The following is a 24877-nucleotide window of genomic DNA, read 5'->3' on the forward strand; positions in this document are numbered from 1 at the left end:
CCTTTAGCAGTCGCCGAATTTTGGTCTATGCAAATCGTAAGTACGCTTCCTACATTCCTTCCTCGTTGTCAATCGTCTGATAGATATAACCGTACGATGATCTTTCAACTGAGTGTCGTAGGTGGTGGTGAAGGTTTTGTTAGCACATGAACCTGAAGAAGGGAAGGTTTCTGGGTCTCCACATTTCGCCGCGATCATCATCGGATCTCTTGTTTGGGTCTTTTACGCATTTGTAACCCGCTTGACCGTCCGTGCGTGTTCCACATCTTCTTCATTTGTATTCACTGATAAGAAGGAACACCAGGACATGCTTTGGCTCAATTAGGTTTCACACTCGCTCTCGGCGCTTGTGTTTATAACTTTTACAAAGGCATAGTCACCGATCCAGGTTGGGTACCAAAGGCAGCTTCAGATGGAGAGATTAAAATGGTCAGTTCAATCTATAGCTCAGAGCGAATGTTGATAAGTAGGCTTTGGAGGAGTTGGCAGATGAAGGTCGATTGAATGGAACGAATTTCTGTATCGAGTGCATGGTGAGTTATCTATCGCTTGATTGGACTAACAGTCAGACAAGAAAACCTTTAAGATCAAAACATTGTAGAACGTGTCATCGTTGTGTGGCTCGATATGATCAGTGAGCGTTTGCCTTCTTGTCTGTTCAGTGAAGCTAATCGACAGTCACTGTCCTTGGATTTGGAATTGCGGTGAGTCATCGGGTCGTACTCTACGGGGGAAAAGCAAGCTGACATTTCAGTTGGTTATAGAAATCATCGTTACTTCCTCCTATTTATCTTATTTCTCATCACTGGAGTGCTCATCTTCAATCATCTCGTAATTGCATGTAAGTGTTTCCAACATTTCCAGTCCCACCTCTCTTCTTCTTTACCCTCTTGTTCTCATACCCTCCTCTCAAAGCCTGGCCATTAACTTTGCTTTCTTTCTCAACCACTCGATTGATTTATTTTACATCGCCCGTTCAAATTACTCACGAACCTAGATATCTCAGAAAACGCTCCAGAATATACACCCCCTTCAATAGGGTTCTCAACATGTGATCTCTCTCCTTTCTTTTGTCGCGCTACATCATTCGACAATTTCCTCATCGCCGTTTCCCTCTGGGCGACTCTTCAACTCACTTGGACATCCATCCTCGCCATCTCTCATCTCTGGCAGATCGCTCGTCAAATGACAACGGTAGAAGTCTCAAACCTTGGTCGATACGGTTTCATGGGAGGTAGAGGTGGTGCTTCTCTTCGTGATCAGAGTGGAGCAATGCGACAAGCAACAGCTATAGGAGCAGGAATAGGACCTTTGGAAAGTATGCAAGATTCCACAATGGGTGGAGGACCAGAAGGGAATTTAAACCTTCCACCTCCTCCTTCACACGTACATACACATTCACATTCACACGGAGGAATCAAAGGTTTATGTGGGATGATATGGAAAGGTTTCACAGGACCTGTTATGCATATCCTAGGATTAGATAGGTTTACAAGAGGGAAAGCTATGAGTGGAATGGCGAGAGCAGGAAGGGATCATAATCCTTTTGATCTTGGTGTGGTGAAGGTGAGTCGATATTGCTTTCTCTCTTTCTTTCTCTCTTACACACACACACAAACTTGATTTCGAGTTATCTCATGATACATATATACATGTGTGAATTCACATCAAATTAGTCGTGGTTTGTATGTTGAGTAGATCGGTCAAGGCCAGTTCTATCAGCGGCAGATATCGTAATTGAAAGGAGGAGCGAAGCATTTAAGGACGTCACAATTGGTGGTATCACGGAAGAAGGGATGTCAGGAAAGTCAGAATAAAAGGCTCATCTCAGAATTGCACAGATTTCTGGTTAGAACCTGAAATAATCGATTACACACATTTATATTCCATCCCACCAGAAGGTCAGTCTTCTCATCTTGACATTACACATATTTTGCAGTATCTTAACATACAGGTTGGCCTAGCTACAGACGTAAATTAGCAATGTCAAATAATCCGAAAGGTTATCAACCTGTTAATAATGAAGAAGTATGAACAAAAAATGTTGTATGCATTTACTTGTACTCAGTCTTCAAACGTTAACACTTAAAATTATAACATTGTCCGTGATATTTGTTGCATTGTTCCAATTTATTTGTATCATGTCTTCTTAACTTATCCTGATGCCTGTTCTTCCATATATCTCCAACTTCTTAGTCTTCTCAAACCGATATCAAGTTCTCATATTCTGTACGTACAAACTGATTAACACTTCCATCTTCACTTTCGTTCATTCAACTTGCTGTACTTGTTCTTCTCTTCCTTCAATTCCGTCATGTCTTCGAGACGATACAGTATTCACACAAAAGATTGGTCTTGTCAAATACACAAATTGGAAGAATGAAAAACACACAAGAGGATGAGATATGTTGAGACCGCCTACGACACCTCCCTGATCAAACTAGATACCAACTTGTAAGCCGGATCAGGATCTTGTCTAGCCATTTCGGCCATACTGAGTAACTTCTTGACTCCCACTAACAATTCCGGTCGACCATCTTCACCAAACCTCGATTCGGATAGCATTTGCATACATCTATCCAACTCGTTTTGATTGTGGAATAAACCGACTTCACGAAGACAATGACCGACTTCTTCTAATGTCGTAATGGGTGAAATGGACATGTCAGTGTCAAAAGCGGAAAGCACGTCCATGTCTGTTAAGATGGATCGATGGGATGTGGTGGCTAGGATAAGAAGTCTGCGGCCCTTCACAAGTCAGCTTTATCTCGTGATTACTTTTGATATGTTTGCACCCTTGAAAGTGTCTTGAGGATCGTACATACATGGAGATCACAGGTCCATGATCCGTCATACGATGACGAAGTCGAAGAGGTTGGACCAGTCAAAAGCGAGGAGGTGAAGAATGTAAAGATTACAAGTATAGAATCCATGTACTCACCTTTGGCGGTCTCTTCCCGAACAACACTACCAAAGCTTGTAAAACACCGTTGGAGAATCTCGGTCCTATAGGATTCCAATCGAGCAACCTTTCGATACTATCCACCACTATGACACTTAAAGGACTCTTGTAACTATCTGTAAACACCTTGCTGAGCTGTGCGATCTTTTGCCCTTCCGAGAATCCCACCATGGTTTCGGGCGAGATGAGTTTGATGAATGGGAAATCGGACTGCATAGCGATGGTCGCTGCCAATGCCGTTTTCCCCGCTCCTGGTGGTCCATGGATCAGGGCACAGACCAATGGAGTGCGGTCAGAATTTCGGACTTGTTCCACTAACAAACTGCCATCTTTGAGGATTTCCTTGATATATCAGCAAAAATCAAAAGGCAAGGGAGACAAAGAGGAAAAGAAAACAAATAACGATAGACTCACGTTGACTCGCTCGGAATAATGTATGATACCATTCTCCACTACTTGTTGTAGCTCTTCCTCCGCCACACCGAACGCAGGCGTGACTTCGCTCAAAGCATGTTCGAAATCAGCCATGGTGATCTTGATATTCTCCACATCCTCGAAAGCTGCCACGGTACCAACTTTGACATGTCTATTGAAGGCGAAACTTGTTGCGCTCTTGACCAAACCACCAATTTCAGCGCCTGAAAAGTTCTTTGTCAAAGAGGCAAGCTTGGCAAGATCAACGTCGCCGTCCATCACACCGTTTGTGCGCATTTTGACCGTATGAATGTTGAGGATTTGATAACGACCCGCCTCGTCGGGTAGGGAGATTTCAATGTGCACTTCGAGACGACCGGGACGTAGGAGAGCCTCATCGATCATATCCATTCGATTGGTCATCCCAATGATCAATACATTGTTCAGTTGGTCCACACCGTCCATCTATATCATCAATCGCAAGGCGCTTTCAGACAAGCACGCCAACTTACCTTTGACAGCAGCTGATTCACAATCGAGTCGCCCACTCCAGTCCCGCTGTTTGTGGATCCACGTTGTTTACATATAGCGTCCAGTTCGTCAAAAATGATAATATGAAGTCCACTCTCATCTCCCTTCTCTTTTTGCTGTTCATCAGTACCCTCTTCATTTGATCTTCTTCGGTAGAGCTTACCTCTTTCTCCGCATCCGCAAAGAGCTTTCGAATATTTTCCTCACTCTGTCCCACAAATTTATTCAAGATCTCTGGACCATTCACAACTTTCGGTTCTCTCGCGTTCAACATCTTACCGATCTGACGAGCCATGAGTGTCTTTCCCGTTCCTGGCGGACCGAAAAGTAGAATACCCTTGACGTGTTGTATACCAAGTTTCTCAACCAGACCTGGTGGAAAGATTCGACTGGCAAAGGCCCTACGGAAGATGGCTGCAAATTCGGTGTCGAGACCACCGATACCCATATCTTCAAACTTGAAATTGGGTGCAAGGATAGCATTGGTCGGCCCTCTTTACGGTCAGCCCAACGGCAGGTCCGCCCAAGTAGGCTCAACTCACCTCTTAGAAGTATTTTTCAACTTCATTCCACTAGTAGGATCCTTGACCCACAATACTTCTGTGCCTTCCATGATGATACCAGGGTGGCCATCTGAGCCGTCCAGAGTTGAGACCGTCCTCACTGTGACTTTCAGATCATGTCCACGGTAGTCAAATACAAGCGGTTGCAGTGGAGTAACGGGAAGATCTGGAAAGGCAGAAACGAATGCTTGAGCCATATCCTCAGTGTCGAACAGATCTGAAGTCTCTTTCCGTTTGATACGGAATCCTACTTCCATCTCGACCGAAGCGGCATATTCGCCGTTGCCAGGGGTATATGGCTCGACCTCGACCGTCTCCCCCACAGCTGAGAGACCGATCCATTGACGAATGATCTTTGAGGGTCCGAGATGTTTCGAAGGAAGTGTACGTGTAGGATCACGGCTGTATGTCAGAAACATCAGGTTGAGGATGTTGAGGGACTTACATGATGGAGAGAATGTATTTGTTACGAAGGATAACAAAGTTGATGTCTGGTGGGAAATCGCCCGGGTTGACAACAAGACGATTTGTCAGCGCCAAAGGGTCAGAAGGACAAGGAGCGATATGATATCTAATCATGTCAACATCTTTCCTCAGCAGACTATAACAGAAACAACTCACAATCCACGACCTAGACCGGTCGATACACCGGTCATCCCACCTTGCTGGGGATGCCTGGAGGGTTGTTGGGGTGGAGGCGGTCTATATTCCGCCTTCTCCCGATATTCCCCTTGGTCATAGCCGCGGCTCGGGACTTGCGGTGTCTGCCTAGGGGGTTGATTGTAGCTCTGTTGAGCATAGTCTTGAGGAGGTGGTACTCGTCTCGGAGGTTGAGCAGGTGGGGAAGAGTACGACGAATTGTCGGTGGGTAATCGCTCATATGGGGAAGGTGAAGCTCCTCCTCCGGCTGCCCGACGGACTGCAGGGGCATTGGGATCATTCCTCTTGAAGAAAGACATTGCGCTTACGGATGGGATGCGAAGTGGAGTAGAAGAGATACGGATAGGAGGACGTAGAATAGGACAAGGGCACGTCGTCATGTTCAGTTCAGGTTCAGGTTGGTAGGTGGCAACGTGGCACCCAATGTATTCCATAAACCTATAAACTCCCCCCTTACATCTTCTCTTTTATTCATAACCCTGTGGTCCCCCACTCAAAGCGAATCAGGTAGCGATGGTTTAGCCGACTTAAGCCGAAGATTGGCCCAGGCTTTGAGCATCTGCATCGCCATCCATCTTACCAAGCATTCTCAGACGTTCTTTTCATCTTCCGTGGGAATCTCACTGCCTTCGGCGGGTAACGGTCATCGACGGTGATAGATGTAGCATCTCTCTCACTAGAATCTCTATGTTGTACGTTCTACGGTCATTGGAGCTTGTGACTGACCTCGGCCTCCGCAACCGTATGAAGGAATTGAATCTGCCTCGCCACCTCTTGTAAAACGCCTAAGACTTGTCGGTTTCTATCTGTCAATCACACTTTTTTCATATTTACGATGAGATATACACTCACCCCTCAACGAAACCATGCTCTATATACACCAAATCTTGCTCAGCACAGTATTCCTTGACCAACAAAGAAGCTTTACGCAGGTTGTGCCGAGGTAATCGGGGGAAAAGATGATGCGTCACCTGTAAATGAAGGCCACCATGTATGAATTCGACGACTTCGGAGCACACGACGTCCATTGTTGTACGTAGTTGTCTAGAAGGGAAGGATTCAGTTGGCCCGAGATCATCGGTCGAGCAGGCGAAGTGTGAGAGCACGATCTAGATGAATCAGCACATCTTCTAAAATTCGTAAGGAAAGCTGTGCCGAACCTGTACATGAACGGGACTACTAGCAATGTGGCTGACGAGCAAGTAGGCAAGACGCATTTTCCAACTGGGTAGTGACCGAAGCATAGCCCCGAAGTAAACCCAAAAGAAGGCTACACCAAGGAGTTCGTAACGCCAGAAAGCATCATGCTTCGGTTTTGGACCGAAGAGGTAAACGTAAGAGAGAGCGTAGAGATTAAAACGGGCGAGGGAGAGAACGATGTAATACAGTCGATGTCTATATGTCAACCGAGCAAGCGTACTTCTTCCCTGGCTGAACTCACTGTACAGAAATCAAGGTTTTGGAGAAGATATCAAATGCCATGACGCGTTTATAATATGTAGACCATAAAGATGAGAAGAAATCCTTAGAGATGGCGAAGAAGGGTATGTGTTGGATATCCGGGTCATGTTCAGGATGATTTGTCACCACTTGAAAAATTAGTACAACAAGTTCATTGATAGACAAAATACCCACAATGATGTATATTGTGGTTCTCTTGAGTCAGCAGATGCGAAAAACTTGTCATGAATGAGCTTACATCGCACCACCATCCTGCACTCAGTCCTCCAATCCACGATGCGACTGTCATGGAAATGACTCTATCCCACCACCAATCTCCCGTTATACCCGTATGACCAGCATCGTGTACCACAACTACATTCCTCAGTTTCTTGCCCAAGGAATGTAAGAGAACTTACAAGTCAGTTGATGATATAAAAATCCCAATAACAACGCTGAGATCATCTTTCCTATCCAGCCATTTGTACTGACGTTTAGCTTTGCGCTCCAGTAGAAGACACTACTTACATATGAAATAGACCGAATGCCCCACCGCCCAAACCAATATACCGAACGATATCCCACCCATACCCTACAAGTGGTCCAGGTCTGTCGAACAAACCCGCTTCTTTCACTTTCAATTTCAGTTGTCGATAGGCGAGAGATCTTTGTCTTTCTCTCTTGAGATCTATGTCTGAAGAAGGCGGTTCGAGCTGTTGAGGTGAAAGTACAATAACGTCTTCGCTTGTTTCTTCAGCCATAGGTCGCAGCATCTCTTCCCCCAATACTAAACGTCCCTCTCTAGCCCAATGTCCCTTGACACCGTCGGGATGAGCAACGAGGCCGAGAGCAATGGGGGGTGTAAGTGGCCTCCAACCTGTTTCAGGATCAAGAGCGATACGCCCGACGACGAATCGTTCCATTCGAGCAAGGGCTGCGGGAGAGTGGTACGCTTCGACTTCATCTGTGGCATCACGTCCGACGAAGTGGAGAATGGCAAGGGATCCACCGGGATGATGAGAGAGCCAGGACGTCGCGTTGACCACTCGACAACGATGGATGAAAAGGGCGAGACCCGAGGTGATCCGACGAGCGACTTCGTCTCGAGTGAGAAGGGGTATTTGCCGCGACACAGGGGACGACGGGGTTGGTGTCGTCCGACGCAAGGGTGACGAGTCGACGCTCCCCATTTTGCTAGTCTCACAGGCCATGGTAGGTCAACATGACAAGACGAGTCGCATTCAAAAGGACGAACAGAGACCAAAACCAAGGCAATCACATAGCTACCAAAAGGAGAAGATAGAAGTACAGTATGAGGGACTCGAACCCTCCGCAAGGGCAAACTCGTTGGAAAGCCCTTATGTTACCCCTACACCAATACTGTCAATGCTGATGTGGATCCTTAAAATATGCCTCCATATCACAGTGTGTGTCACCTGGCACGTGCCACCCACATCTAGCCTGCAATCTATCGGGTCTTGTTCTCTAAGTTACTTCCCCAGGCAGATATATTTGGTATACCGAAATCCAATGAACCGGTACGTGCGGTAAGTAGTAAACTTGATAAGACGCTGAGATCAATCTAGCATCCCCGTCGTCCTTGTAGGTTCGCCAATGTACTCACTTCTGTTGACATGATTCAGACCATCGACGAGCTCGAATACTTGCTGGACCAGTTAGTGAGTTCTGACATATTCTTTCTATTCCCAAGTCATGTTCTCCCTCTTCTTGACACCCTATCCGGATATTGTTCTCACTCCAACTTCTCTCTCATACATGATCCTACCAATTCTTGTATAGGCTACCGAACTCTATACGACATAATCACCGACGATTTCACGGACCCACCCTCAGGTTTATACAAAGCCCAGCTGACGTGCAGCCAGCGCCGGACAAGGATGAGCCCTTGATGGTCACTAAACTCCGAGCTCAGCTCCGAACATCATTAGAAGCGGTACGCCAGGGAGCAGAGTAGAACAGGGACACGAATCGCTCGTCGATCAGTCGATATTCTCTCGTTTGCCCTCGATGGAACGCTTCGACATCCTCAAGCCATAGATCGTCGTTCGTAAATATCGAGTTGTCAGTATCAAGGCCGGATCCATATTGCAAAGTGGCAAACTCAAAGGATTTCCTCCGACGAGCTTTGCTCCGCACGTATGAATGCAAGAGATGAAACCAGATTAGCACTCCACCAGAGTTTTGCGGATCGAACGCGTACGACGATAGGCATTGCCGACTCTCGACTTGATTGCATGGCCGCCCCCGGTTCCCGGTCCAGTTGCCCATCCTCGCATTGCTCTCGGTGTCAAAGCTCCACTAGCTTCGCCGCTGATGTGAGGAAGGTAACTACCGGCTTGAAGGAGCAAACCTGGTCATCACGTATTTGATCGTCCAGGAATGCCATCGAGCGATTAGCACGACTGGCTCTCGACTACGGTGGCCGGGAAGTCTCAGGTTCACTTTCCGGTTTTCAACTTTCATGTCACATTTTGATAAACCACTCATTCATGCTTCTTAATCCATCTGGGATTGACTCACATCTAATGGCTACTCGTGAACGTTATGAAACAATGTCTGTAACACTATGGGTATGGAAATAGCAGTGCAGGCGGAGGATTGAGCTGCTATATCAGTCTCCAATTTGCCTCTTGTTTGGAAGTTGAGGTGTGCAGGGAGAGTAACAAGGTGTAAGTTCATTCCCTTCCCCGTTGGTCATTGGTTGCGATAGACTAGAAGGCTGGTATGTCGGAAAGATGACTGAGAACAATAGATGCTAGAACATCCCCCAATACCGTGCTGCATGCTGCTTGTTGTCGCTATCCCTGCATCTCACAAGTAGTGGTAGTAGTAAGTACACATGTGTCACGGTCGTCGTTTCTTCTCTTCTACTGACCGACGGTCGACAAACCTCGGCTAACTACGTCGTAGTGGGGCGTTGATGTCTCACTAGGACAGGGTACTCATCGGGGAACTACAGCTAACTTCGCCATAGTAATGCGTCGAGTGGTGAAATGATAAGGTGATCGTCAATGTACTGCGGCTAACTTCGCCGTGATGCGTCGAACTGCTCGGTGGTAGCTCTCCCTAACTTGATGGTTGTAGCTACTGAATATATCTCTCGCTACTGACAACAATCAAGGATCGCTGAAGAAGTTCAGCGATCTGTAAACTATCTATACCTCTCCTCTCTTCTCATAGAACCTCCCTCAACTCCTGCACAGCCTCGCGCTTAGTCCTCTTCACTCAACTTAGCCGTACCTCGCCATATCCCTGATATCCTACTCTGCTCACTTCGACTAACTTCGCCTAAGTTCCCTTACTCTGCTCTCCCTCAGTTCCCTTCCTCCTAACTTCGCTATCCTTGCACCCAATTTCAAGTTTGAAGATATGGGTATCGGTGGTCTCGACACCGAATTTGCAGCCATCTTCCGTAGGGCCTTTGCCAGTCGAATCTTTCCACCAGGTCTGGTTGAGAAACTTGGTATACAACACGTCAAGGGTATTCTACGTCGTGACACCTCGATTATTCCACCAACAACGACCCTCCTTTGACCATCAAAACCCCATCACGACTCAAACCTCTTTACTCTACACGTAACTCAGGACCTCTGAGACCAAGTACGGCGAAGTTAGATGAAGTTAGGGTAAATAGGGACAATGGGAGCAGAAGTGCGGCGAAGTTAGGCGGAGTTAGGCTAGGTAGGGACAATGGGAGCAGAAGTGCGGCGATATTAGGCGGAGTTAGTCGAAGGAGGAGGAGGATGGCCGGGGTTCGGGGAAGTTGGACGAAGTGCGTTGAAGTACGTCAAAGCGCGGGAGGGTTGGATGAACGTCTAGGAGGGATAGGTCATATTAGCTGAGAAGATCGCTGAAGTTCTTCAGCGATCCTTGATTGTTGTCAGTAGTGAAAGACAGATAGAGATAGCTATAAATCGAGATACATCGCCATCAGTAGAACAAAACCCTAGTTAGAGTAACTACGCCGAAGTACGCCGTAGTTACACCCCTTTCGACGTCTGCGCCCTCCTGGTTGGGTGAGACATCGACTCAGAGCGTGAAGTTGGCCGAGGTTCGTCGACCGTCGGTCTATTAAGAAGTAGTTGTTCGACGGCCGCGACAGTATCAAGGATCGCTCTTACCGACGACCCGTGCGAACCTCGGAGAAGTACGAAGATAATATGGAACCAGAAAGGAGAGTCACACGAGGCATGAGTAGGAGTGACGACAGGATGGAGGAAAATGAGAGGAGAGCGTTGGAGGAGCTTAGAAGAGCAATGGGACAGGACCTTGGGATGGAAGATAGTGTAGGGGGGTCAGTTCAAGGAGATGAGTCCATTCCACCAATACCTTCTAATCCTCCTACCCCTGCGGGCGATGCTCCCCCGCCTATCGGATCCCCAGTTGGATCGGATCAAACTCCGCGGCCAGAAAACGCTGGAAGTGGGACGAACTTCGGAGAAGGAGGGACACAAGGGGTGATGCTAGCCTTGATGCAGATGGTGGCAAACATGAACAAGGATATGATGGAAGAACGTAGGCGCAGGGAGGAGTGGGAGCAGAGGAGGGAAAGGGAGACAGTAGGGGGAATTGCAGAAGGGATATCTGAAGGGGTGAGGTACGCCATGGGACGGCAAACTTCGGCGACTCCAAGCGTAGTTGGGGAACAACGGAAGGGTATCAAGTTGCCTAATCCAGACTTCTGGAGAGGAGAGCGGAATAAGTTGACGGCCTTTCTGTCCGAGTGCGACGTACACTTCGAATTAAACTCTCATCTTTTCCCCGACGACACTAAGAAAGTCTTTTTCATGATCTCTCACTTACGCGAAACTCCCCTCCTCGCCGTTCAACCCGATCTATCTAAACGGCCTCTCCCAGAATACCTCACGGCGCACAACCAGTTCGTCAAGTATCTCAAGACTAACTTCGGCGACCCAGATGAAGAAGGAACTGCAGCCCGACAACTCAACGACCTTAAACAAACCGGCTCTGCTTCGGACTACTTCTCTGCCTTTCAACGACATGTGGCGATACTCAAGTGGTCTGATGATGGAAACTTAGTCGATCGAGCTAAGAAAGGTCTAAAATCACATCTTCTGGATGAAATTGCGAGACATGGTAGATCGTTTGGGACGGTGAAGGAGCTATTGGAGTTTGTGATTCCCTTGGACAACCGCCTGTGGAGGAGGCAAGTGGAGAAGGAGGCAGAGAGGAAGAGGGAAGGGGGGGCAAAGACGACTACGGTGGTGGAAAGTCAGAGGACGGAGAAGAAAGAAGAGAAGAAATGGGAAAAGGGACAACCTTCGGCGCAGGTTGGTGTCCAAGCGGCCATGACGTCCACGGTGGTAAGGAGTGCGCCGCCGAACATCGACGAAGTTCGCCGAAAATGGCCTAGGCCAAGCTCCGATCTGAGGGAGACAAGGAGGAAAGAGGGGAAGTGTACGGAGTGTGGTGAAACAGGACATTGGCTGAAGGAATGTCCTGTAAGGGAGGCTAAGGTTAAGGTTGGACTGTTGCCTCCATGGGGAGAGAAGTTCGGAGAACGTGGTGGAGGGTCGGGAGGGAATGCAGTACCTCTTGGACAGAGGAGGAACTTGAATGCGGTTGGAGGAGAAGTAGATTTGGAAGAGAACCAGGGAAAAGAAGAGGACCTGTCGCAGTAGGCGAGGCTCGGCGGGTCCGCCATATTCTCTCGGCCACCATTCCCAAACCTATAAAAGAGACGCAACTGATGGAGCCAGAGGATTGTGAATACAAAAATACACCACTCAGTACCCCTTGTTCATGCAATGTCGATAATCATCTCCTCATCCCTTCCGTTTCCAGAGATCAACCTAAATCGGACGTTTTAATTAATGGAATGAAGCTAACTACGCTCTGGGACACCGGGGCTACTTGTTCATATATAAGTCCTAGAGCGGCGACGAAGATAGGCGCAGAAAGGAGACAATATCAGGTGAGCGTACCCGTTCACATGTTCGACGGCTCGGTGAGTGTCGCGGGGCCTATCACCGAGTTTGTCGAAGTCGGATTTAGTTTGACGAAGGACGCCGAAGTGCGATCTGTTCGTCTCGATGTAACAACGCTCTGCGACGCAGATGTTGTGATAGGGTGGGATTGGATGAGGAAGGAAGGGGTTGTCCTTGATGGAAGAGACAACTCGGTGAAATTTCCCATCCCAACCCCACCAAGTGCGGCGAAGTTAGCGGCCATAGGTCTGCCAACTCCGACGGACGCGATAGATCTCCGAGACAAAGATGATCAGGATGAACTGAGTCCGGAGGAACAGGAGGAATTGTATCAGGTGGTTCCTGAACAATACCACTCGTTCATTGATGTCTTTAACCCAAGGAAGGGAGGTGAGGAATTACCTCCCTCGAGGAGCTATGATTTGGAGTTTGATCTTAAGGAGGGGGCGAACCTGAAGGTTGCTCCACTCTACTCGCTTGGAGAAGATCAGAGAAGTGCGCTGAGAGACATCCTAGATCGCGAAATGTCGGCCGGAAGAATTCGACCCAGCAATTCGCCCTACGGATCACCGATGTTCTTGGTACCGAAGAAGGCGAAAGGTCAATGGCGAATGGTCATTGATTACCGAAAGTTAAACGAGGCAACGATACCCGACGCCTATCCTCTGCCTCTGATCGGCCAGATAACCGAAGAGCTGGGAAGAGCGAGGTACTTCAGCAAGTTAGACCTAATTGGGGCTTATCAACTCCTACGAGTAAAGGAAGGTCATGAACACCTGACAGCGTTCAGGACACAGTACGGTATGTTCGAGTCTCTTGTTGTCCGAGATGGCCTACGGAATGCTCCCGCTGTGTTTCAGCACTTCTTGAATGAAAGTTTTCGAGAGCTGCTGGGAAAGGGAGTAGTAGTCTACATAGATGATATACTCATCTACGGTCAAACGTTGGAAGAACTGAGGGGAACTACGGCGAAGGTGTTTGAAGTGCTTCGGAGGTCGAATTTGTTCGTTAAAGCTAGTAAGTGCGAGTTTGAGAGAGATTCGGTAGTCTTCCTGGGGTTCGTGGTTTCACAGAGGGGAATTTCCAGTAACCCGGATTACATCGATGCTGTCGTATCCTTTCCCCGTCCTAAGAACTTGCGAGAGAGTAGGGGATTTATGGGAGTTGTCAGTTATTATCGGCGTTTTGTCCCCAACTTCTCCAAGATTGCTAAACCGATCAATGACCTCACCAGGAAAGATGTGCCGTTTGTTTGGGGAGTAGAGCAGGAAAGAGCCTTTAAAGAATTGAAGGATAGGATGTGTAGGGCGCCAGTATTGGCTCACTTTGACCCTTCATTGAAGACACTACTACAAACAGATGCGTCGTTCTTCGGCTGGGGTTTCATAATTTCGCAGGTGAACGAGTTAGGACAAGAGCATCCGGTGGCCATCGAATCCGGAGCGTTCCAGGCGGCGCAGTTAAACTATACGGTAGGGGAAAAGGAGCTACTCGCTATTGTTGAAGCTTTCAGGAGAAGGAGACACTTACTACTACAGGTAGAGACTACAGTTCTCACAGATCATTTAAATTTAACTTACTGGATGGAGCCTAAGCAGCTTAGCCCCAGGCAGGGTAGGTGGGTCGAAGAGCTCTCTAACTTCAGGTTTAAGATGGTGTATCGACCGGGAAAACAAGCTACACTGCCGGACGGACTGTCGAGAAGAGCAGACTACCACTCGGGAAAAGGAAGTACTATGATGCAGGAGAGCAATCTTATTCAAGGTTTGCCGAAGTTCGACGAACTTGACGACACTAGCTCTGGGTTACAACACCTACTTCGAGCCTTACAGGGTACAAAGGAAGTACGAGAAAACGACCTCATTGATCCTATGGATTTGATAGTTGGAATACAGGAAGACGAAGAGGTGGAGGAGGTTAGAGAAGAATTACTGGGGGTAACCTGTGCCAAGTGCTCTCATCTGACATGTCACGATAATGTGCAGGAACCAGAGTCGGTCACCGAACTACGCCGTACCTCGCGGTCTCCCTTAATACTTCGTGGGGGATGGAATTCAAGGGGGTTCCTTACGTTCGATGGTCGTACTTATGTGCCAGACTACGCCGATGCTCGACTAAAGATCATGAAGATGCGACATGACTCGGTTCTAGCTGGTCACCCAGGCTCAGCGAAGACTCTCGAGCTAGTCCTACGGGACTACGTTTGGGTGGGAGTAAGAAAGGATGTCGAAGATTACATCGCTGGATGCGCGGTATGTCAGAGAGCAAAGACTAACAGACAGAGACCCCATGGAGAGCTTAAACCACTGGAGGTGGCTACGAAGCCATGGTCCAGTATTTCGATGGATTTCATTGAAGAGCTCCCTAATTCCCATGGATACAATTCCATCTTAGTAGTAGTGGACCGGTTGACCAAATGGGCCATTTTTATCCCAACTACGACAAAGTTAACCGCAGCTGGCCTATCAGAGTTGATAATGGACTATGTGGTGGCTCAGCATGGATTACCGGAGAACATAGTATCGGACAGGGGATCGAAGTTTACCTCGAAGTTTTGGAAGAACTTGACCGATAGTCTCGGGATAAGACTACATCTTTCTACTGCGTACCATCCACAGACTGATGGGCAGACCGAACGAACCAATCAGTCCTTGGAACTATACCTTAGAATCTTCACTTCTTATCAGCAGAACGATTGGTCGAAGCTACTAGCTCGAGCTAGTTTCGCCTACAATAACACCCACCATTCCGCGATTAATAAGACACCATTCTATGCGAACTATGGATATCATCCTCGGTGGGCGGAAGAGATCAAGGCCAGTGAAGTCGAAGTACCCGCTGCTACGGTGGTGGTAAAAGACTTGACTGAAATACACAAGGATTGTATCGAAGGAATTGAGAAAGCTAATGAGAGGTACGCCGAAGGATACAATAGGAAACACCGGGCTACGCCGAACTTCGTGGAAGGAGACCTAGTGATGCTGTCGTTAGAGAATATTAAGACGAAGAGACCAATGAAGAAGTTAGATGTTAAGCAAAGTGGGCCGTACAAAGTAGTACGGCAGGTGGGTTCTCATGCTTGTAAATTGGAACTACCAGGAACGATGGCAGGTATCCATGACGTATTCCATGTCTCCTTGCTCCGTCCTTATCATCCTCCAGTATTCCCTGGTCAGCAAGCTGAACCACCTGGCCCAGTAGAGGTAGATAATGTAGGGGAATCGTGGGAGGTAAAAGACATTGTAGACTCTAGAGTAAATAAGAGATCAGGAAAGTTAGAGTACTTGGTGGAGTGGTTAGGTTACGAAGGAACAGACGACTCAGTATCATGGGAACCAGTGGAGAACGTCGATGGAGCTGACGACATATTGGCGAAGTTCCACGAACTTCACCCTACTAAGCCGAAGGAAGGGCGACTGCGAAGGGCTAGGAGATAGAACGTACTGCATACAACTTAGGATTACAGCTACGTACCGCTCACTTGTCCTTACTCTTACCCTTACCTTTTCCTTTTCCTTTCTCCTTCGATCTACTCGGTCCCGTGGGATTGGTGTGGAGGCTACCGATGACCGAAGGTAGATCGAGAGTCTCAGACGGGAACACAGTAGAGAGAGAAGCATTCCATGCCCGATTCATAGCCCCGAAGAAGTCACCGAAGTCCTGGACATCTCGAGCAGCTTGCATGCTCGGAGTCCTCCACAGAGAACGTATGGTCCGTAGACACTCGAAGGGAAGACTGAGGAGGTCGAGAGCAGTCTGGGCGGAAGCTGGGACACGAGAACTACTACGGCGACCTAACCAGTCAAGGGACGGTGGTGGCTCATACGCCATAGGAGTGACTAGGAAGGGGGTGTCGAACAGTCTTCGGCGAACATCGGCTATCTCAGTAAGGCTTCGGCGAGAGACGTCCGCTAACCTCGTCCTTGCTCCGTCGTCCAGAGCCCCAGTGTTGACTACATCTACTAACGCCGCAGTGAGATTGTTTAAAGCGTTAGCTTGACGAGAAGAGAAGTCAAGCAGGAGAGATGTATCATTTCGGGCGGCCTCGAGCTGAGTAGTGAGACCGAGGACGAGAGAACGATAAGTGGCGAATTCCTTTTCGTCCTCAGGAATACGGACGTCCAGGGAGATACGAGGGTGGACGAGGGACAACCGGGGAGCAGAGGGACCAGCACGCTGAGTATCTTCACCTTCCACATCACCATCATTGAAGGCAACCTCCTTCTCTTTAGATTTCCCTTTTGATTTCTTTAAAGAAGACTTCGGTGTCTTCTGGGAAGCAGAGGGAGGGGTGACGGGAGGGGCCGCCGAAGTGGCCGGAGGAACAGAAGGACGCCGACTTCGGGTGCTGTGAGCCGGAGGAGAAGCTACCACTGGAGGGGACGGACGTGGCGCCGAAGGACGAGAGGCCGAAGGAGCAGAGGCCGAAGGACGGCGAGAAGACGAAGGAGGAACAGCCGGGAGACGTGATGGGCCGGCCACAGGAGCGAAGGGCGACGGCGACGGAGGCGACGGGCGGAGGTCCGGCGAAGTACGGCGAACCGACCGGAGAGACGAAGGAGGTACCCGCGACCGGGGGACAGACGCTGGAGTCTGAGGAGGGGGGAAAGGCGAAGAGTCGGAGGGACGGGGGGGGATGTCCCGAGCAGAGGAGACGGGACAGAAGGAGCAGGGACCAGATGTGCATGAAGCACAACGGAGGGCTTTGTTGTGTGGCCGGACTGCCTTGAGGCAGGGCCAGTTCGGACGATTATACGTGATGATCTCACGTCTACTAATTAGCAAGGAGAACTTAGGCGAAGTACGAATAGGGGAACTCACCTGCAACGATCGCACGCCTCATCGACACCAACCGCAACCCAACGACCAGGCTCAGACTCCAACTTCTTCCACAAATACTCTTCTTCACGCAATGACCTCTTCGCCCGTTTGGGCGAAGGCTCCCCTCGGGGAGAAGAGGGGGGAGCAGGAGCGGCAGCGGCGGCGGCGACAGGAGCGGCGGCGGCGACAGCGGGACGGGGAACGACGGCGGGACGAGCAGCGGCAACAGGGCGGCGAGCAGCAGCAGAGGCAGCGGCGGCGATGGCGTTGGCGGGGGGGAGAACCCCGGAAGAAGAAGAAGAAGAAGAGGAAGAGGAGGAGGGGGCACGAGGTCGTTTCTGGCCCACGATTTGGGCAGGGGGGGAAACGCGAACGACTATGAGTCAGCAGTGCCTTAGGAAGCTGAAGAACAGATAAACGAGGCCAAGTTCGGCGAAGGTGTAGGAGGATGTGCGAAGAACTCACACTCGGGACTATCACCATCGTTGTCCTCTACACTAACCGCCACCATATCATCATCCGAGTGTTCCTCTAACTCGGTTTCACCCTCCGACACGATTCTATCATCCTCATCATCATCATCACCCCCATTTCCTTCGGAGTCTGACTGATCGTCCGACTCTGAACCACTGAGCGGCTCCTGGTCGGAGGAGGACGGGGATTCTCCACGACGAAAGGCGGGCGTCCTGCGGCGAGGGGTGGCGGCAGGAGGAGAAGCCGAGCGGGAACCAGCAGGAGGAGAAGCGGAGCGAGAACCGGCAGGAGGGGAAGCAGAGCGAGAACCGGCAGGAGGGGAAGCAGAGCGAGAACCAGGAGGAGGAGAAGCAGAGGGAGAACCAGCGGGAGGACCAGCGGGAGGACCAGCGGGAGGAGAAGCGGAGCGAGGAGGCGGGACATCGCCAGACGGCTCCCCCAAAGAGAGGGTGCCGAGGCCGAGGGAGGAGACTTGGCGAGATCTGTCGCCGAAGGAAACTGAACATCAGCCAAGTCCGGCGAAGTAAGGTAAGTGTCGAGGAATAACTCACGAGCAGACGACACCATACCACCAAAGTTCCTCATGGCGGCGAAAGGGTTAGAGGTGGGAGTAGGAGGGGCCATGACGTTAAAAATACTTAAAGAAATAAAAGATGATACGTCGAGGTAACAAATCCGTTTTCTAAGTGCGAGAGATAGAAAGTTTTGAAAACAGATGGGGAAGAGAGAGAAGGACGATGAACTGCTCAGTATTTAGTATAACTCGAGTTACCCCTCCGTCGTCAACATGCGGCATCCTTCGCGTTTCATCAACAAAAGGCAACACAGGGACGATCAAAATTCCCACGCTATAGTGTCTCATCTCAATATAAACAAGGGTTACTTCGACAAACAACGGTGTTGTTCGGCTACCGTCTGGGAAACGTGTCTCACCTACAAAAGACACAGGGGCTCTTACGGCAGACCTCGACGAAGTTAGGGGAGTCTCACTCTCGGGTTTCAAAGTGGAAGGAGGCTCAACTACGAAGTACGGCGCGGGGAGCAGAAGGACGAGGGATAGAATTGGAGGAAGATAGGATGGAGGTACTGCGCTGCTAGGTTTTCTTCCCACAGTACGGGTGTAATCGCTCACGAGGACGTTCGCGGCTAAAGAAGGGGGCGACTGTCACGAACTACGTCGTGACACCTCGATTATTCCACCAACAACGACCCTCCTTTGACCATCAAAACCCCATCACGACTCAAACCTCTTTACTCTACACTCAACTCAGGACCTCTGAGACCAAGTACGGCGAAGTTAGATGAAGTTAGGGTAAATAGGGACAATGGGAGCAGAAGTGCGGCGAAGTTAGGCGGAGTTAGGCTAGGTAGGGACAATGGGAGCAGAAGTGCGGCGATATTAGGCGGAGTTAGTCGAAGGAGGAGGAGGATGGCCGGGGTTCGGGGAAGTTGGACGAAGTGCGTTGAAGTACGTCAAAGCGCGGGAGGGTTGGATGAACGTCTAGGAGGGATAGGTCATATTAGCTGAGAAGATCGCTGAAGTTCTTCAGCGATCCTTGATTGTTGTCAGTAGTGAAAGACAGATAGAGATAGCTATAAATCGAGATACATCGCCATCAGTAGAACAAAACCCTAGTTAGAGTAACTACGCCGAAGTACGCCGTAGTTACACCCCTTTCGACGTCTGCGCCCTCCTGGTTGGGTGAGACATCGACTCAGAGCGTGAAGTTGGCCGAGGTTCGTCGACCGTCGGTCTATTAAGAAGTAGTTGTTCGACGGCCGCGACATCAGGGATGTTACGACGTGGTTTGTGACAACATGGGTATTCAGAATGACGTCTTGTGCTGATGCCAGGCAAGTCACAGTTGTCTTGCTGGGGCAAGGGGACATCCAAGTCACCTCAAGTAGCATCAGGTGGTATCAACAGCCTGATCTGACAGAGTGATCCGTATTGGGTAAAAAAAGGGATGTCGTGAGGAAAGGTGATGGCTTGTGTAGTAACCGTATAGATCCGTGTGGATTATTCTCCTTCCTTCTACCATATTGGACCACAATCTTCTTCTATCCCATTCCATGACATTCTATGCTTATTCATCTCTTAGGTAGTTTGTAGACATAAACCCTTGTAGATAGAAGTATGCATCATCTTTATGTCACGAGGACCAACTAACCAGCATTGGCTCGATATAACAGTGCCCAACGTGACATTGTTGTTAACCACTGCGACGAAAAGGCCTATTAATCGGCGGTTAACTCTACCGCTGATCGCTGGTTAAATACCCTTCCCGGACTTTCGCTCGACTTGTCACACGCTTTGTGACACTTTACCCTTCAATTGCCTTTCTACATTTGGCGACGTTTCCGGTACCCAATCGATCACGTCTTACAGCTTGTAGCCTAAGCTTTTTAGACAGCTGACTTATTGCTTATCAGTATTGGCAGGATGAATTTTGTCCTAAACCGTGACTGACCAGTGCCTTGGTCGTATAACAGTACCTGTACCCTGGCCAGCCTTCGTTCTCCTCTGATCCACTGGTGTAGCCGCGTACACGTAGTGTATTGTTCCTCTGACACTAGACACTTACCCTTTACCCCTCATTCCTCTGGAGGACTCAGTTGTGGATATAAGGAGTGGTTCTATGTGATATGCATATTCTTTTCCTTCTTTTACCTTTCTACATTCTGCATTGGAGGCGTGTGCTATTCTCATCCAGCACACGTCTTACAACTGGTTAGCGATCGGTGGACGGAGAGGTGTATTGACCGGTGATGTCTACAATCACCAATTGCTGCTAGATAACCCGCCATCTCCCTTTAACTTAGCCTGACTATGAGATTCACTTCCTGTCACAGTAAAGTCGTCAGCTAGAGTCATGGTATGCATGGTCTTTATCAACAATTGACTTTCTACATCGGATACATGGTTGGTACTGATTGATCACGTACATGAGACCGTTGATACAGACCAGTGTTGTTAACTTGTTATTAAGGGTTGATATTACGATACGTAATAAGGGCTTGGTTATGACCGTAATATGGCAGGAGGAAAGAGGACAAGCGTTATATCGTAATATGCAGGGGTGCCTAACAGTTTTTGCACGCCTACTAGACTTTCCAGACTAGGAATTTGGGGAAGGTGATGGGAAACCAATTACGTAAGCAGTTAACTCTCTAATACTTCATATTACGGTCCTACACCCTTAATAAGGGCTGATCGTGACCCATTCTACAACCCTTATTACCTTAAGCCTTAAGATAACAACACTGATACAGACATATGAGTGGGTTTTCAAACTCACAAACATGATGAGGAGGTCCTGGTCGCAAAAGTAAACTTTTCACGGGACGGCAGGCAGTCCTACCCCATCTATGCAGTGAAAATTATCCACCCTGTAGCACTAGATAAGTACATGACGACTATGAGACATGAATATCAAGGAATTGATGACATTGAAGTTCAGGCGGGGCGGGAGAATTCAACCTGAGACTTTCCGTCCACGGTACTCGACATCCCATGCATATGATTCCCGTTAGCCTTAGCATGATTATCTCACTTCCCCAAAAAGTACTGGTAATCGATGGATGTGAAAGCGTTATCTGTTTCCTTATATTCATCTTCCGCCGTCCGCCAATCTGTTCTGGAGTCTACATATCCCTCACTCACAGGAAGGTGAGTCATTTGCTCGGCTTGAATCAGAACACCGTAAATGTCCGGCAAATTGCTGGCTGTGTCTTGCCAATTCCACCATGTTTTTAGAAGATCCTTCACCTCGGATGGAGCCTTGTCTTCTTCATACAAAAGATATTGAATGCCTTCGGAGATGTCACAAACCATGTCGTGACATCCCTGACAACTACCATCACCGACCCTCCTTTCACCATCACCGAACCACTATCCACCACCACCCCGAACCACTGAGACCAACTACGACGAAGTTACGAGAACCTAGGGATTATTTGTCACGACAACCCCGCCTAACGGAGAACTACGGCGAAGTTAGGGGAAGGAAACCGAGGGAGAGTGGAGTAGGCAAAGTTAGGCAAAGTTAGTCGGAGTAGGATATCGGGGATATCGCGAGGTACGGCGAAGTTGAACGAAGAGGACTGAGTGCAAGGCTGTACAGGGGTTGAGGGACGTTCTATGAGAAGAGAGGGGAAGTATAGATAGTTTACAGATCGCTGAACTTCTTCAGCGATCCTTGATTGTTGTCAGTAGCGAGAGATATATTCAGTAGCTACAACCATCGAGTTAGGGAGAGCTACCACCGAGCAGTTCAACGCACTACGGCAAAGTTAACCGCAGTTCATCGACGATCACCTTATCATTTACCACTCGACGTATTACTACGGCGAAGTTAGCCGTAGTTCCTCGACGAGTACCCTGTCCTAGTGAGACATCGACGCCCCACTACGACATAGTTAGCCGAGGTTTGTCGAGCGTTGGTCAGTAGAGAAGAAGAAACGACGATCGTGACAGTATCAAGGATCACTCTTACCGACGACCCGCGCAAACCTCGGAGAAGTTCGAAATTGTATGGAGCCAGAGAGGAGAGTCACAAGAAGTATGAGTAGACCAGGAGAAATGGTAGAAGAGATGGAGAGGAGGATGTTGGAGGAATTAAGACAAAGCTTGGGACCATTGCCTGGTGCAATTGATACCCCCGAAGGATCAACTCAAGGCGATGATTTCTATCCACCCCTACCTCTTGAACTACCCCCCCAGCCGACCGGACTATCAGAACCACCGACGGTGAGGACAGGTTCCGAAGATTCGGGACAGACTCCACGACCAAGGGAAGGGAACACAGGAGGTAGGCTAAGTTCGGTCGGGAGTGAAGTAGTAGGAGGGACTGAGGAGGAGGCCACAACTCAGAAGATGATGCTGGCGATAATGAACATGATGATGGAGACGAATAAAGATATGATAGCAGAGAGGAAACATCGAGAGGAGCAGGAGAAGAAGAAGGAACAGGAGACGGTTGGGGGAATAGTCGAGGGGATATCTGAAGGGGTACAGCTTGCCATGGGAAGACAGGCTTCGGCGACCCCAGGGGTTGCTGAGATGAGTGGAGGGATAAAGCTTCCCCTCCCAGACCTGTGGAGGGGCGAGAGGTCAAAGCTCACCGCATTCATCTCAGAATGTGAAGTTCACTTCGAAATCAACGCTCACAAGTTCCCCACTGACCAAGTAATTTTTTTTTCTCATGATCCCCCATCCACGTGAAACTCCTCTTCTTGCCGTCCAGCCGGACTTGCCTAAAGGTGACCCCCCCCCCCCCCCCAAACACCTTCTAGACTATAAGAAGTTCATCCAATATCTCAAAACCAATTTCGGAGACCCTGACAAAGAAGGACCGTTGCAAGGGGAATAAACAAGCTTCGACAGAATGGGTTGGCTTCAGCGTACTTCGCCGCCTTTCAACGATATGTAGCGGTGTTAGGATGGGGTGATGATGGGAACCTCATGGACCGGGCAAAGAATGGACTGAAAAGTCACTTGCTGGATGAAATCCCTCGCCACGGAAAGGTTTTCAAGACCGTCCGAGAATTAATTGAATTCGTGGTCCCCATGGACAATCGTTTGCATCAACAAAGGGTGGAGAAGGAGAATGAGAAGAAGAGGAAGGAGGTGAAGGAACAGGGGGAGAGGAGAGAGGAGTAAATCGGGGAGGGGAAAGGAGGAGCAAGGAGAAAGGGCAATCTACGGCGAAGTTTGAGGGCTCGCAACCTAAAGGCGCAAATGGAGGAAGGGCAATTCCAACGGACGTAGACGAACTAAATCGTCGTTGGCCGAGACCCAGTGCTGATGAGGTATTAAAGCGCCGGGAGGAAGGGAAATGTACTGGATGTGGAGAGAGGGGACATTATAACCGGGATTGTCCTGTGATAGCAGCAAAGGTAAAGGCTGGGATCATCCCCTTGCGATCTTTTGGACAAAGTGCAGGAGGAGAAGGTAGATTTAGCACAGGTGGAAATGCCGTCCCTCTCGGAGATAGGAAGAAGATTAATGCAGTCAGAGGGGAGGGAGCAGGTTTTGTAGAGCAGGGAATGGATGAGGAGGAAAAAGATGGGGACCCGTCGCGATAGGCGAGACTCAGCGGGTCCGCACTCATATTCTCTCGGCCACTGTTCCTACCCCCAGTAAAAGGAAAGAGCTGATGAGACCAGGTAACTGTGTATATAAATCCGTAAACACCACTCCGAAATGTATAAACGACTGTCATACCCTGATCCTTTCCACCTGTAACAACCAATCCAAATCTAACGTGTATATCGAAGGAAACCAACTAACGGCCCTGTGGGACACTGGAGCAACCTGTTCATACATAAGTCCCCAGGCGGCCGGGAAGATTAGGAAGGAAAAGAGGAAATACCCTGTGAGTGTACCAGTTCACATGTTCGACGGCTCGGTTAGTGTGGCTGGACCCATTACGGAGTTTGTCGAAGTGAGTCTGGGTTTCGAGAAGTTAGGCGAGGTTCGCCCAATTAAGCTGGATGTTACCACCCTTTGCGACGCGGATGTCGTGATAGGATGGTGTCACGAAGTGACAAGACAGTTTGATAGTGATAGTGATAGGATGGGTTGGGTATTTAACCAGCGACCGGCGGTATGCAGTAACCGCTGGTTAATAGGCCTTTTAGCACAGTGGTTTAGACCGCTGCCTCTGAAGGGCACCGTTATATCGTCCCAATGCTGGTTAGTTGGTCTCGTGACAGATTAACCGGCGGTTACGGGTAGGATCCTGGGTTCGACTCCCAGGGTGGGCTGGGTCAAATTCAGTCCCTACTTGGAAAACCTCCCTCTCGGAGAAAGTTTTCGGCCTATCGTACCCTTCCCTGTTGGGGCCCCAGATGGGGCTGAAAGGGAAGGCATAATGTCACGAAGTGACAAGACAGTTTGATAGTGATAGTGATAGGATGGGTTGGGTATTTAACCAGCGACCGGCGGTATGCAGTAACCGCCGGTTAATAGGCCTTTTAGCACAGTGGTTTGACCCGCTGCCTCTGCATAGGTACCTTTTATTCGTCCCGATGTTTTTTAT

General features: G+C 49.1%; 8 protein-coding genes across 8 annotated transcripts; 5 read left to right on the top strand and 3 right to left on the bottom strand.

Moving 5' to 3' along the window:
• Positions 1-2104: 2104 nt before the first annotated feature.
• On the bottom strand, positions 2105-4889 carry TREMEDRAFT_42251 (uncharacterized protein; the record flags this gene model as incomplete). The annotated part of the gene is made up of 6 exons (XM_007000950.1): positions 2105-2748; positions 2942-3304; positions 3377-3841; positions 3889-4023; positions 4071-4401; positions 4450-4889. 6 exons carry the CDS (start codon positions 4887-4889, stop codon positions 2419-2421), a joined length of 2064 nt encoding a protein of 687 aa, XP_007001012.1. The 3' UTR covers positions 2105-2418.
• An 889-nt stretch (positions 4890-5778) lies between these two features.
• TREMEDRAFT_37224 (uncharacterized protein) lies at positions 5779-7789 on the bottom strand. The gene is made up of 8 exons (XM_007000819.1): positions 7099-7789; positions 6990-7057; positions 6830-6945; positions 6766-6784; positions 6572-6719; positions 6291-6525; positions 5983-6239; positions 5779-5932 (listed from the first exon to the last, which is right to left on the bottom strand). The coding sequence occupies exons 1-8, from the start codon at positions 7779-7781 to the stop codon at positions 5836-5838; spliced, it is 1623 nt and encodes a 540-aa protein (XP_007000881.1). The 5' UTR covers positions 7782-7789; the 3' UTR covers positions 5779-5835.
• Positions 7790-8204: 415 nt separating this feature from the next.
• Positions 8205-10125, top strand: TREMEDRAFT_59367 (uncharacterized protein; the record flags this gene model as incomplete). Its single annotated transcript, XM_007001564.1, has 6 exons — positions 8205-8249; positions 8453-8524; positions 8800-8906; positions 8969-9145; positions 9207-9260; positions 9909-10125. The coding sequence occupies 6 exons, from the start codon at positions 8205-8207 to the stop codon at positions 10123-10125; spliced, it is 672 nt and encodes a 223-aa protein (XP_007001626.1).
• A 626-nt stretch (positions 10126-10751) lies between these two features.
• On the top strand, positions 10752-12233 carry TREMEDRAFT_59368 (uncharacterized protein; the record flags this gene model as incomplete). Its single annotated transcript, XM_007001565.1, has 2 exons — positions 10752-11106; positions 11794-12233. The coding sequence occupies 2 exons, from the start codon at positions 10752-10754 to the stop codon at positions 12231-12233; spliced, it is 795 nt and encodes a 264-aa protein (XP_007001627.1).
• Positions 12234-13342: 1109 nt separating this feature from the next.
• TREMEDRAFT_26102 (uncharacterized protein) lies at positions 13343-14266 on the top strand (the record flags this gene model as incomplete). The annotated part of the gene is made up of 1 exon (XM_007000653.1): positions 13343-14266. A coding segment is annotated over one exon (924 nt), but the record flags the coding sequence as incomplete, so codon positions are not given.
• A 2378-nt stretch (positions 14267-16644) lies between these two features.
• TREMEDRAFT_59370 (uncharacterized protein) lies at positions 16645-18458 on the bottom strand (the record flags this gene model as incomplete). The annotated part of the gene is made up of 5 exons (XM_007001566.1): positions 16645-16715; positions 16742-17310; positions 17361-17736; positions 17826-18332; positions 18386-18458. 5 exons carry the CDS (start codon positions 18456-18458, stop codon positions 16645-16647), a joined length of 1596 nt encoding a protein of 531 aa, XP_007001628.1.
• A 2954-nt stretch (positions 18459-21412) lies between these two features.
• On the top strand, positions 21413-23921 carry TREMEDRAFT_59371 (uncharacterized protein; the record flags this gene model as incomplete). Its single annotated transcript, XM_007001567.1, has 5 exons — positions 21413-21504; positions 22070-22188; positions 22258-22277; positions 22312-22824; positions 23547-23921. The coding sequence occupies 5 exons, from the start codon at positions 21413-21415 to the stop codon at positions 23919-23921; spliced, it is 1119 nt and encodes a 372-aa protein (XP_007001629.1).
• Positions 23922-24229: 308 nt separating this feature from the next.
• TREMEDRAFT_59372 (uncharacterized protein) lies at positions 24230-24804 on the top strand (the record flags this gene model as incomplete). Its single annotated transcript, XM_007001568.1, has 2 exons — positions 24230-24531; positions 24732-24804. The coding sequence occupies 2 exons, from the start codon at positions 24230-24232 to the stop codon at positions 24802-24804; spliced, it is 375 nt and encodes a 124-aa protein (XP_007001630.1).
• Positions 24805-24877: the final 73 nt, after the last annotated feature.

The sequence above is a fragment of the Tremella mesenterica genome (assembly GCF_000271645.1).
Source record: "Tremella mesenterica DSM 1558 unplaced genomic scaffold TREMEscaffold_1, whole genome shotgun sequence".
Taxonomy (NCBI): Eukaryota; Fungi; Basidiomycota; class Tremellomycetes; order Tremellales; family Tremellaceae; genus Tremella; species Tremella mesenterica.

What these genes read in the sequence shown, in the direction of transcription:
- TREMEDRAFT_37224 (XM_007000819.1), bottom strand. Translation starts at nt 7,781, where the DNA reads ATGGCCTGTGAGACTAGCAAAATGGGGAGCGTCGACTCGTCACCCTTG. An exon ending in GCATTCGGTCTATTTCATAT is followed by an intron (nt 7,058 to 7,098) that starts GTAAGTAGTGTC and finishes GCTAAACGTCAG; the next exon opens with TACAAATGGCTGGATAGGAA. An exon ending in AAAACCTTGATTTCTGTACA is followed by an intron (nt 6,526 to 6,571) that starts GTGAGTTCAGCC and finishes GTTGACATATAG; the next exon opens with ACATCGACTGTATTACATCG.